Genomic DNA, 16,686 nt, shown 5'->3' on the forward strand with positions numbered 1-16,686 from the left:
TGAAGAAAGCAGAAGGGGTGGTAGAGGAAGACTCCAATGAGGATGGGTGGTAAGGCCATTATCCAAGACTAAAAAACCAAGCCCACTGCTGTGGAGTCGATTCCGGCTCATAGCGACCCTACAGGACAGAGTAGAACTGCCCCATAGAGTTTCCACAGACTGCCTGGTAGATTTGAACTGCCAGCCTCTATGGTTAGCAGCTGTAGCACTTAGCCACTATGCCACCAGGGTTTCCAGGACTAAGAACACAAAATACATTGCCAATGTGCTCTAAGTGGGTGCATGATGGAAGGGGTGGAATAAAGAAGGATATAATGACTTCATTTGTAGAAAATTAAGTTGATCGTGGCTGTGGAACATCCAGATGAAAACAGCTGATGGGCTGCAATGAGATCTGAGTTTGCAATGATAACAATCACAAGAGCTTCCCTCTATTGCCAGATTCTGTGCTATATACCTTGCACACTATGGCAGAAACTGCTAGCTGTTTTGAAATAGCTGTTCTCCCTTGGCAACTATAATCCCTTTCTTCTATGCTAACAGAACGTCTGATTTATGGCTGGACATCCTGCCACCTGGAATAAAGACTATGCTTCCCAGCTCCGTTGTGGCTAGGTTTGGACACACAACAAAGTTCTGACCAATGGGACAGAAGTGGGAGTGAGGCTTCCAGGAGTGTTCTTAAGAAAAAGACTTTTCCTAATCTTTCTGATAACTAGAATGTAGATGGTGGCCAGATGGTTAGGGGAATGGAAGTCATACACAGTAAACAACCAGATTAGAAAAATACCTGGATGCCAGGAACCGCGTAGCGCCACACCAGCCCCAGACATCTCCTGGGACTGATGCCAATATATTGATAGTTGGATCTTCTGACTTTTAAAACAACCAAATCATAACTAAGACACATACATTATGTCATCAGGTTCTCATTACAGCACTAGAAGTGGAGATTATCATTATTTCTATTTTGGAAAGTGAGAAATGTGGCTAACAGAAGCTGGAAGAGAGGTTTACCCAAGGTCATTCAAACAAGAAATAATAGAGCTAGGATTTGAAGGCAAGAAATCTGATGGCAGAAGGAGCCCTGGTGGTGCAGTGGTTAAGCCTTCAGCTGCTAACCAAAATGTTGGTGGTTGGAAGCCACAAGCTACTCCATGGGAGAAAGATGTAGCTGTCTGCTTCCGTAAAGATGACAGCTTGGGAAACCCTACGGGGCAGTTCTACTCTGTCCTATAGGGCCACTATGAGTCAGAATCTACTCAACAGCAACAGGTTTGCTTTTGTCAATCTGATGGCAGAGTTCATGCTCATTACCACTAAACCTGAGGAAACCACCCAGTCCTCTAACCATTCTAATGCCGCCCCACACAGATCAAAATCCATCTTTAATGTTTTATTGAAATATAAGATACATAAAGTACACAGTCTTATTTTTAAATGAAGAGCCTGCCCAAAGTATTAGCTTTATTTCTAACCTATATTCTTCCTGATGTCTTAGGTGCTCACTTTCTCTTATTGTGAGATGAAGACCACATAGGCACCATCCTTTCAGTGTTTATTTTATGACCCGGAAGCTCCTTATTAAAGAACTCTGGAGACTTCTCTTTTCCAGGCTAAATAACCTTAAAAAAAAAAAAAAAACTTAGGTCCTTATAATTTTTATAGTCTTAATTTCCAAGCTTTTGAATTATTCCCACTGCAAATCTTTGAACACTCTTTAATTCTTCTCAATCTTTTACCTAAGCACTACTTGTTGGTTGCAAATTTAGCTGCATATGTGGCTTAAGAAAGACGTCTTCACAGCACCTCCTTTGTGCCAGGCCAGGATTCACACATTAGCCTACCCACCATATCTGAGTAGACTTAAACGCTTGGTGAGTTAAGAGGTTCTTTCTTTTTCAAAGACAGAGGGATCTTTGTGTTATTGCTGAAAGGCCACATGAATAACCTGAAAACAAAGGATTTGTCAATTACAATCTGTTCTTTATGTTTTCAGATTTTGTGTTTGGCCAGCCATAATCCACTGAAATTCATCTGTGGATGAGAAGGGCATGGGAAAGAGCAGTCCAGTAGTTTCCTTTCAGGGACAGACCCAGGGATCAGAGACGGGAAGGGGTGTGCCATCCTGGAGAGGTTAAGTTCCGAACAGGACAGCTGCCACGAGTTAAGGAGGAGGATTAGGGAGACCAGGGACTACAGCTTGCTATCACACACACTTCTCTGCTGCCCAAAATGCTTAGATTAAAAAAAAAAGGGGGGGGATGGATCTATTCTACTGTGGAATTTTAAAGGTGGTTTAAAAACCAGTTGCCATAGAGTTGATTCCAACTCATGGCAACGCCGTGTGTGTCAGAATAGAACTGTGCTCCACAGGGTTATCCAATGCTTATTTTTCAGAAGTAGATAGCCAGGCCTTTCTTTTAAGGTGCCTCCGAGTGGGCCCAAACCGTTAATCTTTTGGTTAGCAGCCGAGCATGTTAACTGTTTGTACCACCCAGAGACTCCCGGTGGTTTAGAGGAAGTTAAATTTTTCAGGATATTGAGGCGAAATGTTTCAAATAAGGGAAATGCCACCTAGTAAGGAGGCACACTCTCAGACATAAGGTTATTCTCAGTGGACTTCAGGAAAGTATCCTAAAAATACTTTAGAAATAAGGAAAATCAGAGGGAAGTTGAAATTCCTTGAAATTGTAAGCTAATTACCAGGAAGCAGTAACCTTATGGGGACAGTAACAAAGCAGAGCATAAACAAACAAAAAGCAAATAGATAAATAATGCAGAAGGCTTGGAAGTTCTGAAGCCACTATCATTAGAAATGACGTTCTGTTTGTTTCATGTAGTAACAAGGACATAAAGTTGAGACTCAAAAGGCCTCAAATTAGGCAAAGAGCAATTTCCCTAATAAGTAAGAACTGCTGTTGACCAATAAAAAGAAGAAGATCAACCTAAAGGGAAGGGATATGAGCAAAAGAAAAATGCCAAATAGCTCTTCTATGTATAATACAAAGGAGCCCTGGTGGTACAGTGGTTAAGTGCTCAGCTGCTAACCAAAAGGTCAGCAGTTCGAACCCACCAGCAGCTCCATGGAAGAAAGATGTGGCAGTCTGCTTCCATAAAGATTATAGCCTTGGAAGTCCTCTGGGCAGTTCTACTCTGTCCTATAAGGGTGTTTCGAGTTGGAATAGACTCCATGACAACAGGTTTGGTTTTTGGTTTTATATATGATACAATGCCCATTGCACTTATAATACAATAATTAAAAATTAAAACTATAATGAGATACGATTTTTTTTTTAGCCTATCAGATTGGCAAATATCAAAAATTGTAATAGTATATCATGTTGGCGAGAGTGTGTGGAAATAGGCCCTTTCATAATTGCTGGTGGGAGTGCAAACTGATGCAATTTACGAGAACAAATTGCCAGTATCTATCAAAATTACACAGGTACATACTATTTCACCTAACAGCTTCACTTCCAGGAATTTATCCTTACCATAATATTCCCACATGAATGAAAGGACTTCTGTTCAAGGTTGTTATATATTGTAGCATCTTTTATCATGATAATAGATTTGAAACAATTTAAATGTCCACCAGTAAGGGCCTACTTAGATAAACAACGATTCATCCAAAAAAAAAAAAAAATGCAATACTGGTTAGCTGTTTAAAGGAAAAAGCGAGAATGAGTTACTTATGTATAGATGTGGAATGATTTCTAAACTTTATTAATAAGTGAGAAAATAAAATGCACAATGTATATTGTGTGTAACCATTGGTGTAAAAGATGCAGATGAGGCTTCTATTGGTGTGTGTATGTGTGGAATATCTCTGGATGGACAGCCAAGAAACTAATACAATTGATTGCCCAAGGAGGGAACATGGGTGGCTGTCAGAGGGAGATTTTTATCTCTACACAGCCTTTTATATCATGTGATCTCAAGCAAGTTATTTTAACTTTTGAATTACAGTTTCTGTATTTTAGAATTTCTCTGCCAGTAAATGATATTTCTTGCCTACCAGTTATTTTAACTCTTGAAATACAACTTCCCTATTTTAAAATTTCCCTGTCAGTTGGTACTTCTTGCCTTCTTGCTTGCAAGGAGTCAGTGAGACAAAGAATATGAAAGCACTTCGTAAACTATCAAGTAAAAAAAAAAAAGTGCCTACACATAACAGTATTTACTAAGCCTGGATCCCTGCTGTGAAATACCCCTGGTATTCTAATACTGTTATTGAAACTCAATGCTAAAGCCAAAAAAACTAAGGATGTTACACACAAACTCTAACCTATTCACTTGCTATCTGTCTATCCTGGCTCCTAATAATGATTTTAAACCTTTAACATGAATAGGATCTCACTTTATGCCACATTATATTCAAAATAGTTGTAACTTGAACAATATATTTAACGTATTAGAAAAGTCTGCAATCCCAAAGAATTCTACTATAAGGATTTGCCTACTAGGGAGAACACTTTTGTAAAATAAACAAATATCCCAACTGTGAGAATGTATGTGAACAAATGCAAATTTTCACGTATCTGCTCAGAGAGAGATGCTGTGGTGTGCTGTTGAGTTGATTCTTACTCATAGTAACCCTATAGGACAGAGTAGAATTTCCCCATAGGGTTTCCTAGGCTGAAATCTTTATGGGGCAGATCGCCAGTCTTTTCTTCTATGGAGCATATGGTGGGTTCAAACTGCCAACCTTTTGGTGAACAACTGAGCTCTTAACCATTGCACCACCAGGGCTCCTTGAGTTACAAGATAAAAGTACTTATACAGTCTGGTACTGGAAAAGAAAGGGATGTTCCCCTCACTGGAATTCTTTGGAAGGAGGAAAAGATGAGGAAATGGAAGAAGGGGTTGTCTGGAGTCCAGTTAGACATTCTCAGCATGAGTTATTAAACCACTGTGTGAAAGGGTAGGGGAGATACACATGACCTAGTTCCTGTCAACATGACTGGATTGCATTGTCATACAAGCTAATCAGGGGAGCTCTAGCATTGACCAAATAGCAGCTAACTTAAATCAACATCAGATTCCGCAGAAGATGAATGATCTCCTCTTTGTGCAATTTTCTGGGCTAGGAGCTACAAGAGATGCAAACAGTATTAGTGACTCATAAGAGCTTTCCACAAAACAAAACATAAATGTGAAAAATGCAAGCTAGCAATAAAAGTATTGCATGATGAACTGTCAAGGGTGACACATCAAAACAGGGAATACGACAGGTAGGGGCAGTCAGGCCCAGCTTTATGGAAAGTATCAATATGAACAGGCCTTGAAGAGTGAATAGGATTTGCCCACTCGGGGAAGGGGTGCCAGAGAGTTCTTGAAGATGAGCAGAAGAAATAAGAATGGAAAAAGTTGATCTTGATTATTAAGCCAGAGTTTGAGTTTTCTGCCATAAGTCATAGAAATACTTCAGAGATTTTTGACCAGGGTAAGAAATCTTCAAAGCGATGGCTTAGGGAGGTTACGCTGATAGCAATGGGCAAGACAGGTTGGAAGGTTGGAGGAGAGTCAAGAAACTAGAACTGCGGATATCAAGGGTGTTACAGTCCTGGCGGAGCTCATAAAAGTCTGAATGAGGTTCATAACATTGGAACTGGGAAGGAAATAATAAAACCCATCGCCGTCGAGTCAATTTCAACTCATAGTGACCCTACAGAACACAGTAGAACCACCCCATAGAGTTTCCAAGGAGCACCTGAGGGATTCAAACTCCTGATCTTTTGGTTAGCAGCTGTAGCACTTAACCACTACACCACCAGAGTTATGAAAATGTATTAAAGGAGATAGTAGGTAGTAGGCTATAACAACTGATGAGCATGGAGTTGGGAGCTATTAAAGAGTCAATGTTAGTATACTGGGAGAACAGGATGGCCCTAACAGACAACCTTCTCCCAGTAGGAGTCACGCCTCTTTCTTGTGCGCATACATACACATGGTGCTTTTTCTCTGTCATTGTATTTATTATTTAGTTTCGTGGTCACTATTTACTTATCTGCCTTCCCATTAGGCCATGAGCTTCTTGTGGGTAAAGCCCTTGCTTGGGCTGTGGCATATCTGTCACAAAAAAATGTTTTTCTGTATTAAATAGTATGGAAGGAAAAAAGGAATGTGGGAGGAAGGAAAGGCAGGAAGGAAGACATGTTTAAGACGGAGAGATGAGCAATGGAATTTCATATATGGAGGGATAGAAAAAGATATATCATTCAAAATAACACAAGTTAGTATTTAATATAAATATTTTTTAATAGATACATTTACTTAAAGCAAGAGTTATGGTAGTCATGTTTTCTTGGATTTTACAGAAAATGACTATTCTGTTTAGAGCCCAACTCATAGTGACCCTACGGGACAGAGTAGAACTGCACCATAGGGTCTTCAAGGAGCATCTGGTGGATTCGAACTGCTGACGTTTTGGTTAGCAGTCATAGCTCTTAACCACTATACCGCCAGGGTAGGGTCGTTATGTGTTGGAATCGACTCACCAGCAACAGGTTCTGAGCCCTGGACTGTGAGCTTGCTTCACCCAGCAAAGGTGGACATGAAGAACCTCTCATTGGGCAGGAGACTTTTTTAAGAGAGGCAATGTGGTCTGAAGAAAGGAGTTTTTAGATTCTAAATGAGAGACAGCTCTGCCACTAACGGGGTGTGTGAATTTTAGCAAATCACATTTTCTGGTTTTACCTCATTACGGCTTATAAATATAGCCCTGTTGTCACAAGATGGACTAAGAATAAAATAATGCCTGGAAAAATAAATGGTGCAATAACTAGGTGTTAAACTATGAAATTATTACCTTGCTCCAAGAGCAGATGCGGATTGAGCAATTTTACTTTACTCTGTGCTGCAAGAGGAAAGACCTTTCTTATGCTGTTAGCCAATAAATTCCACTCGGCCCTGCCTACTTCCTCCCTCCCTGCCTCCACAGAGGACTGTGACTATGGAGACAAGACACCAGGGTTAAGGTGGACAAACGACCACCAAGTGCTCTGTCCTTCTCTGCACATAAAGGAAGTCGGTCGCTGGTTCCTGTTTATGAGGATGGGACCTGGGTGTCCTTGTACACTGGAAACCCATCAGATCTCTCCAGAGCACCATGCCTACCCGTACTGTGTGTATACCTCCTCTACCCAGGATTTACCATCTTGTTCTCATGATTAAAAACTCCTATTGTAGCCTAAACTGTGGTCCCCCAAGGACAGGATCCATGTGGAATTCGGCTTTGCATCCTCAGTTCACAGTACAGTGCCTGGATTGTGGTAGGTGCTCCATAAATGGAACAATGAGGGAGGCTCCAGAACCACACGAGATTTGACTTCCACGTCATAACTTGTGTTCTTTGGCTGAGGTCTGCGTTCGGGTTATTTTGGTGGTATTTTTAGGGAGCCAATATTCAACAAGTGCAAGACTTCTCAATACAGTTATTATGGTGTGTGTGTGCGTGTGTGGTGTATCTAAGCCTTAAGGAAAATTCTTATATCTACTGCTGATGTGGCTGCTCCTTTATGACGCTTTCTCTATCATTACATTCATGCCTTATCCTACTGAACTCCCCTTAAGCTTTTTTAATGCTGCGTTCCTGGCATACTTTCTTTTTGTTCTTTTGGTGTGCGATGAAAGGTCTCAGGCATTCCATCCTTTTAAAGGATTACAGACCTATACCTATAGCCACTAGGCAACAATTTACTAGAGACGATCACAGTCCTTCAAAGGACGCCGCTACTAATTCTCAAACCTCCTCTGTTACACTGACTACTCGGGCTCTACAAGCTACACCGCTTTATGGCCAATCTGGCCAGCCCAGTAAGGCTCCACATGAATTGTTACAGCTCTACAGGCGTGGTTGCCCAGACAGCTTCTTAGCCCCTGAGGGCGAAGAAGCCTGTATTGTCCACAGGGGAACAATGCTCTGAAGTATTCTTGGAATGACTGCCCCCAAACCTAAGGACTCTCAAACTGACCCTATTTCTTAGTACTTTCTTGTTTCCTACTTTTAAACTCCCCTCAACCTCAGCCTCACCAGCTCCCTAAAAGTTGCCGGGTTTACAATTGTATCTTTGCAACCTAATCTTAGCAATAAAGACTAGCACAAAAACACTTTTAACCATTTTATGTTCATAGCTGTGCCAATATGAAGATTTTTATTATAAAACCACCAGGGAACATTAAGATCATTCTGCAGTTTGAAAAGCAAAAAGCATCTTTTTGGAAATGTACAAATAAAGCATTTGAAATAAAAAGGACGATCAGAAGATAAAGCAGAAAATAAATTGATGTCATCACTGCCGGAAATACATAATACAATGCTTTTCAGAATGGTAGAAAATGCTGATTTTTAAAAATGAGACAAGTAAAACAAATTAAAGACAAGTTATATAGAGAGCATTTTTCTTGCACTTTGTCTCGTGTTTTTTCACAAACTCTTTTTTTAAAGTTAGCCTCTCTTACATTTGGAAGTGGCATAACTAGAGGCCACAATGAAAATATAAAAGCAACATGGATAGAATAACAAATAATAGCTGCACTTTCTACTACGGCTTAGTAGGTGTTCGTTTCTACTTTGCATCACTTCTAAGAAAAATGGGAAATACACCCAGAATGCTCCTTAGAAGCAAAGATGGCACATACTTTGGACACATTGCCAGGAGAGTTCAGTCTCTGGAGAAGGATATCATGCGTGGTAAAGTAGAGGGTCAGTGAAAGAGAAGACCCTCAACAAGATGGACTGACAGTGGCTGCAACAATGGGCTCAAACATAACAACAACCATGAGGATGGCGCAGGACCAGGCAGTGTTTTGTTCTGTTGTACACAGGGTCGCTATGAGTCAGAATTGACTCGACAGCACCTAACGACAATTTCAGAAAGTGACCCAGAAGAACGAGAAGATTTTCAGTAGTCTCCTCACGTGGCAGAGCACTCCACTGACTGGAGTATAAGCCCCAAACATTCCATTGTATATTACCCATTAGAAAATTTATCATGCTTTGTATGATATAATCCTATGTATATATTTTGTGTGTACCCTATTATGTAGTTTATAAAATACATAAACCGAAACTAAACCCGTTGTCATCAATTCCAACTCATAGTGACTCTATAGGACAGAGCAGGACTGTCCCATAGGGCTTCCAAGGAGCTGCTGGTGGATCTGAACTGCTGACCTTTAAGCAGCTGAATGTTTAACCACTGCCCCACATAAGGTACACAAAACAGAAACTTCTTGAGTGCTGGGATTAAAAGTATGGAAACAAAGCTCTATTTTTTTTTTTTTTTTAATCCAGAAGATTTTCCTGTGCTCTCTGGGATGAATTCTACACTGGACTATAGAATTAAACCTTTCAAGGTGTTCGGTTTTTAAGAAAAAAATAGAGTAAATAGAAGATTTTGGCCCTTGAGGTTGAACTTACCATTTGAAAACAAGTCGAACAATCTAGCAATCTTAGTGTCTGCATGTTTGAATGACTACGTTTATGCTATTATGGTGAAGCGCTTTCTCCTGCCTGAATAGCAATTGCAGAGAAAGTCTGCATTTGTTTTTAATTATCTGATAAATTGGGCCTGAGATCAAGTTTATTTAATAAAAAAAATAACTCAAGGAAACGCTTCATTTGGTACAGGGCACTAACCTATCATAATTAGTTATTATCAACAATATTAATAATCATAATTAAGTAGGCCTTAAGGTCCCTGAGTAGTGCAAATGGTTTGCACTCAACATCTAACCTAAAGGTTGGTGGTTTGCCCCAGCGACACCATGGAAGAAAGTTCTGACAATCTACTTCCGTAAGGATTATAGCCAAGAAAACTATGGAGCAGCTCTACTCTGTAAAGCAGGGTTGCCATGAGTTGGAATCAACTCAATGGCAAGGGGTTTTTAGGCTTTCCGTAGGTTTTACACAGGTACCTTAGAGTGTTACATCCTTTCAACTAGATGATACATTTCTTAAAGACAGAGCACATCTTATTTCCTTCTGTTGGCACCAAACCCAAAACCAAACCTGTTGCCATCGAGTTGACTCCAACTCATAGCACTCTTATAGGACAGACTAGAACTGCCCCATAGGGTTCCTAGGCTGTAATCTTTATAAGAGCAGACTGCCATATCTTTCTCCTGCAGAGCAGGCTGATGGGTTCAAACCACCAACCTTTCAGTTAGTAGTAGCTGAGCACTTAACCACTGTGCCACCAGGGCTTACTGTAGAGACAGCATCTTGTATATAGCAGTTGCTCAAGAAAATATGTTTACATTATTATTTCTCATCTTTGTACTTGCCAGGCACTTGAGCAAGCAATCCTGTGTCTTTTAGCAAGAGGTTTGATGAGCCTGCTACCTGCGCTTCTGTTCCTGGCCTAGAAACCTCCATCCACTAACTTCTGGCAATAGCCAAAGAAGTCTGCAAATCAACACCATGCTGAGCTAAAAACTAAGCCGGGACTTTGACCTTATACAAGCGGTGATATCATTTTAACCATTTTTCTTCTCACCCTACTCTTTTTTCTTTGCCTTACCTCATTCACAGACAACTGCCACAGACTGTAAAGTAAGGGGTTAAGACAAGTAACTGGAGAGAGTGAGGAGGAGGCGGCCTTAGAAATGAAGAGTCTACCTTTGAAAGTTTCTTCTCCAGAAAAAGAAAAAAAACTCCCCAGAAGGCCTTCCATCCAGGGAGAATCTGAACTCCTTACAGATCAGAACTATCTAGTTTCTGCCTATACATGTGATTTGGGGGAGGCGGGTGTGGGGTTCGAAAGCTCCTTCCAATTCTAAGCCTGATTCAAAACTAGAGAAATGGTGGTGTCCAATACACCAAAATTTGGGACTCCCTCCCTTTCCACCTCTGCGGGCTGGGAGGAAGAGGAATCTTCGCCCTCTATTCACTCTCCACTTCTGGGATGACCTAGTTCTGCAGGGAGAAAAAGCCTCACTGGGGTGTGCCAGGCTGAGAAAAAGCACTGTTCTCAGATAAAATCAGCAACGCATTTCTTCTTCCCCCGACCCCGACTCCGCTGGCTTTAATACATTCTGGGGGACTTCGAATCTCTGTCCTTGGTCCCCAGTAAACTAACAAGCGAGCGCACTGTTCAGGAAAAGTGATGGAGAAAGTGGATGAGACCCCGGGGCAGCGCGTCGGATGCAGGGTAACGCTGGCACCGATAGGCGCGGAGTCTCGTGTTGACTCTGCCACTGGGACAACGCTGGCTCTGAATAACAGCGTTAAATATATAGCACTGTAGTTTGGTCCCGGGCCCGGGCTCCGGTCTGTGGCACTCGGCCATCGTCTCTGCCCGCCAGGCCCTAGCTGGGTTCCCCGATCCCGGGGATGCCCATCCGTTCCCAGTCACACCTGTTAGGTGGCTCCGCGCTCCGCGTCTCCGCCTAGCAGCCGCCCCCCACCCCCCGCCCCACGGTTGGGGACCGGGTGCCAAGCGGGGGGAGGCGGAGCGGAGAAGCAGGGCTGGCCTTCCACGGCCGACCCCGCGGGAGTTGGCGCGGGGGGCCAGACGGGCCGGGGGCTGCAAAGGCGGGAGCGGCCGAGACCGCGGAGAAGGCCTGGGGAGGGGGCGTTGCGCTGGCGTTACGCTGCCCGAGCTTGCGGCACAGGCGGCGGGGCCGGACCGAGAGGGATGGGGTTAGTACCAGCCTCCGCCTTTCTCCCCGCAGCCCCGGCGCCGCCTCCCCTCGCCGGGCCGCGGCGCCTATTAGGCCGCGCAGGGTGAGCGCCTCGCCTCAGGCTGGAGATACAGGCGCGCGGGGCCGCGGCGGGGCAACTCCACGAGCCGGGCGGCCGCGCGTCCCCCGAGCGCGCCAGCTCCCGCTGCCGCCAAGCCGCGCCGGGACGGAGCTCCCTGAGCGCCCCCCGGGAGTTGGCAGCGGCCGGGAGGCGGCGCGGAGCTTGGCCCCTCGGCCCCACGGCTCCGCGCACGCGGTGGCGGCGGCGGCCGCACGGACTCGGGCGCCCGGCAACCTCCGAGCCCATGGCGGGCGGCGCCGCGGACGGCGAGGGGCTGGCGCGGCGGGGCGGCTCGGCGCGGCGGCCCGGAGACCAGGCGGAGGCCGGCAGCCCCGGGCCGCTGTCCGCTGCTGACGCGCCGGCCGAGGGCGCCGCGCTGCCCACCTGGATGCGCCTCTACTTCTACGGAATGCACGGCATCACCCTGGACGTGCTCGTATCCTCGGCGCGGCGCTTCGCGCGCAGCCCGGACCTCCGCATGCTGGGCTTCTCCTCGCCCTACCGCTGCGTGCTGCACTCGCTCACCCACTTCGCCCTGGAGAAGGTCTACCTGCAGCAGCGGGGCTGCCCCAGCGCCTTCGTTTTCAATTTCCTGCTCTACCCCTCGGCTCACGTGGGCTTGCAGACCCTGGCGGGCCAGGCGCTGCTGCTGAGCCTGGGCAGCGGGCCGGGGGGCGCGGCGGCGCCGGGGGCGCTGGACCTGGCGCTGCAGTACGTGCTGGCGCTCTACCACTGCCAAGTGTTCCTGAAGCGCTTCCTGCGCCTGCGGTACCGCCGGCAGCAGCAGCAGCAGCAGCAGCCTCAGCAGCCGAGCGCGCCTCCCGCCCTTCCCGGCGCCCGGGCCCTGGCGGCGGCCGGGGGCCGGCGGCGAAGACCCCGCGGGCCCAGGGGCGCCGGAGGAGCCCCCAGGCAGGGGCTGCCGGACCTGCTCCGTTTTCTCTTCTTCGGAATGCACGGCTTTCTGGACGAGATATTCTTCACCTTCTTCTTCAACGTGCTGGGGCAGGGGGACGGGGCAGCCAGCGGCCACACGTCGCTCTGGTCCTTCTTTATGTACGGCAGCTGCAGCTTCGTGGTGGAAAAGTTCTACTTCCACCTGCACTGCAGCCGCGGCTGGAGCACCTGGAAGCGGGTCCCCATCTATGTACTCGTCATCTACGCGTGGGAGTTGACCTGGGGCCTGGGACTCCGCACGTGCGGGGCTTGTTCCTGGGACTACTCACACTACCCGCTCAATTTCATGGGTCTCATCACCCTGATGTATTTACCTGGTTGGATATTCCTCAGTGTCTACCAGGACCTACTTTCCAAGGTGTTGTGGCGGGTGCAGTACGTACCCACTAACTAAGACCAAAAAAAAGAAAAAAGTCACTGGATTCCCACGAATGGATGCGATTTATTTTTACACACTTGAAACGGAGTGGGTTTTTTTAGTCTTAATTTTTATACGCTTTGCTAAACTCTTCCAACGTATTGTACTTGACATTTTAGCTTTTCTGACTATTTGCAGCCTATGCATAATACGATACTTTGACGTATTACTTGAAATATAACTCAAAGTACTTAATTCGTCAATATTTTAAAACCCTTACAAACCCAAACAACAAAACCATTATACCTTAAACGTCGAAAAGCTGTGATAATCACGTATTTGGGCGTAGATGGGTGATTGCTACTAATCTTTGTTTAGTGAGAAGGTTGTTCAAATCAGAGACCAGTGGTTTTTACAAGATTTGGGGAAGATTTCTAATTAAATGACTTGCTTGTTTTCTTTTTAATCCAATTTGATTTTAATTCTTTGTCGTGTTTACCAGTGGTTACTGAAATTCAGTGTCTGGTACTCCTGGATATAGTTAATAGCTCTTAAAGTGCCTCTGTCTAGCACACAAGTGAAAAGAACCAGGCAAACGTGAAAACACATCTGTGAATAGGTTTTTAAATCAGAAAGTTTTTCTAGGAACTCAACAGGTGACACTGTGTTCAGATATTTGATCTCCATCCTGGAAATGATTGCTTTCAAATGTCGGTTAGCCTTAAACACCCAGCGCGTTAAAGTTGATGGGATCCTGCGTTATCTGGCTGTAAATTGTTGTCACTGTGCAATAATGTAAAATGTTTACCTTACATGCCCCAGGGCCAAGAGAAATTATATCACCTTCAATAATGTTCTAACCCAAGGACCCTTTTCTACAGTGGAGCTTCGTGAGTAGAGACTACCTTGGAATAAAATGAACCTGAATGTCCACCCTGATTGCATGAAGCCTACTTGTTTTCTCTGAATACAAATATGTGTTTTCAGTGTATTTCTGCCACAGCTCACTAGAAAACATTTCTTTTTTCCTTCTGGATCCCTTGGAGTTCTTGGGTCAGGCCTGATGTAGTCATACACGTTATTAGTCCCCGATGGCTTTTTGGTGACTCATTATTGATGCCTGGAAGCTCCAGAGTTAAATGAGGTTAGGTCAACCATTTGAAGTAATCATGTCTAATTAATTAATAATGTACTTTAATGTTGTTTGCTGTTTTTGTTATAGTTAGAAAAAATGAGTAGACTTGAGTATGGCTCAGCCAGGGATAACTAACACCTTCTCAGTTTTCATTACAAAGATAATTAGGAAAGCTAGCGTGTGTATAAATGATTCGTTTCCTATTCAAATCATCAGCCTGCCTCTGTGGTAAAAAAAAAAAAAAAAGGTTATTTTGTTTTTTTCCTACTTTCAAAAACTATCTGCTGGGAGCTAGAAATGAATATGTATGAAGACTTGATTAAGACTTGATTAAGTGTTATTTTAATCCACTCTCCGAAATTGTGAGCTAAATTCTAAGTAATGCTATATAATCAAGTTGTCCTGGAGGTACAGTGGTTGAGTGCTTGGCTGCTAACCTAAAGGTCAGGGCTTCCATCAGCAGCTCAGCAGGAGAAAGATGTGGCAGTTTAATTCCGTAAACATTTACAGCTTTGGAAATCCCATCTCCTGCAGAGAAACTTTTAAAAGTAAGCTATATGCCTGCAGAGAATTTCACCTAAAGAAAGCTCTTTATGACAGTTGGTCACAGGTAGAAGATTTCTGAAAATCCTGGGGAAATTGTGAGTAGATGCTAAACTAAGTGAGGCAGACACTAGACAAAATATTTGTAGTTGAGATGTGACACCTGCATCCTAGTTCAGTGGGCACCACTCACACCTCCCACTCCTGGGAATATTTAGCCAAATCCATGACCTTTGAAACCCTTGCTAAGTGTATGTCCTTGCACTTAAATCCTTTGCCTGCTGCTCCTCAGCCCTGCTTAACCTGCTTTCCAGCGTTCTCAGGGACAGAAACCTGGCAAGAAGTAGGAAAGTGGTTTTTTTTTTTTTTTTTTTTGCTTTGTTTTTACTATTAATCATATTTAAGGAAAAGGTCAAGGTTTTCACTCATTCATTTTCTTCAAGAAATAGTTACTGATTATACACTATTTGCCAGGCACTTGCCTGGACTCGGGGACACAGCAGTGAACCAAAGAGACAAATCATCTGTCCTTATGAAGCTCACATTCTAGTGTTGTGATTATGTGAGATTATACTTCTTTACAAGGCTACCGCTATAGGAATAGGCTATGAGAAGGGGTTGCTAAAGCCGTGAGGGTAACTCATCAGGTCTGCTGCCTGGAAGAGCCATCCATCATCTCTGTAAAAAGGCCTGTTAACAGTCCCTCTGCTAGTTCCACACAGAGCTAGTTCTTATGTATTCAGGAAGTGATTATCCTGTCTGTTAACCAGCCCTTGTTTTAGGACTTCTTATCCTGTGTTTACTCAACTTCTTACAAATGACATTTTGCTGCAACTTTGACCTTTGAAAGAAAAGGCAGGAAAAGGAGCCATTAGATGACTCAATTGTATTACACATTAGTATATCAGATACTGAAATAATAGGAAGATATAATAAAAGTTTAATAGTTAATATTTAAGTAGCACTTACCACATGCCAGGCACTACTCTAAGGTATGTGTGTGTACATATATCCCTGGTGGCACAATGGTTAAGCGCTCAGCTGTGAACCCAAAGGTCGGCAGTCGGAAACCACCAGCAGCTCCACAGGAAAAAAGACAAAACAATCTGCTGCCATAAAGGTTAGAGCCTAGAAAAACTCAACTGAGCAGTTCTACTCTGTCCAATAGGGTCGCTATGAGTCAAAAGCAACTCAACTGCACATAACAACAATTTATATATATGTATGTATATATCTCCCTGGGTAGATAGGATAAGGAGGACCGAAGAAGAATTGACACCTTTGCATTGCGGTGTTGGTGAAGGATGTTGAATATACCACGGACTGCCAGGAGAAAGAACAAATCCATCTTGGAAGAAGGACAGCCAGAATGCTCCTTAGAGGCAAGGATGGCGAGACTGCGTCTTACATACTTTGGACATGTTGTCAGGAGGGATCAGTCTCTGGAGAAGGACATCATGCTTGGGAGAGTACAGGGTCAGCGGAAAAGAGGAAGACTCTCAACGAGGTGGATTGACACAGTGGCTGCACCAGTGGGCTCAAGCAGGACCAGGCAGTGTTTCATTCTGTGGTACATGGGGTCGCTATGAGTGGGAACCAACTCGATGGCACCTAACAACAACAACATCCCTGGGTATCTGCAAATGGTTAACGCACTCAGCTGTTAACTGAAAGAGGTTAGAAGTTTGAGCCTACCCAGAGGCTCCTTGGAAGAAAGCCCTGGCTATCTACTTTCAAAATATCAGCTATTAAAAACCATAAAAAGGACAATTCCACTCTGATACACATGGGGTCACCATGAGTCACAGTCAACTCAATGCCAACTGTTACTTTTTTTGTACATATGTACCTTAAGTGTGTGTATATGTATGTATGTATATGTGTTCATATGTGTGTGTGTATGCGTATGTATATCTGCACATATTTTCACTTAACCTCCTTTTA

The 16,686-nt window shown here is 44.1% G+C and overlaps 1 protein-coding gene and 1 long non-coding RNA gene across 2 annotated transcripts in view; one reads left to right on the forward strand and one right to left on the reverse strand.

Annotated features, from left to right (window-relative positions):
• The window catches only part of LOC111749759 (uncharacterized), a 234,607-nt gene that overhangs the window by 99,548 nt on the left and 118,373 nt on the right, over positions 1-16,686 (reverse strand). The gene's annotated exons all lie outside the window — the stretch shown is intronic.
• TMEM229A (transmembrane protein 229A) lies at positions 11,997-13,100 on the forward strand. The gene has a single exon (XM_010587390.3). The coding sequence runs from the start codon at positions 11,997-11,999 to the stop codon at positions 13,098-13,100; it is 1,104 nt and encodes a 367-aa protein (XP_010585692.2).

The sequence above is a fragment of the Loxodonta africana genome, chromosome 8 (genome assembly GCF_030014295.1).
Source record: "Loxodonta africana isolate mLoxAfr1 chromosome 8, mLoxAfr1.hap2, whole genome shotgun sequence".
Taxonomy (NCBI): Eukaryota; Metazoa; Chordata; class Mammalia; order Proboscidea; family Elephantidae; genus Loxodonta; species Loxodonta africana.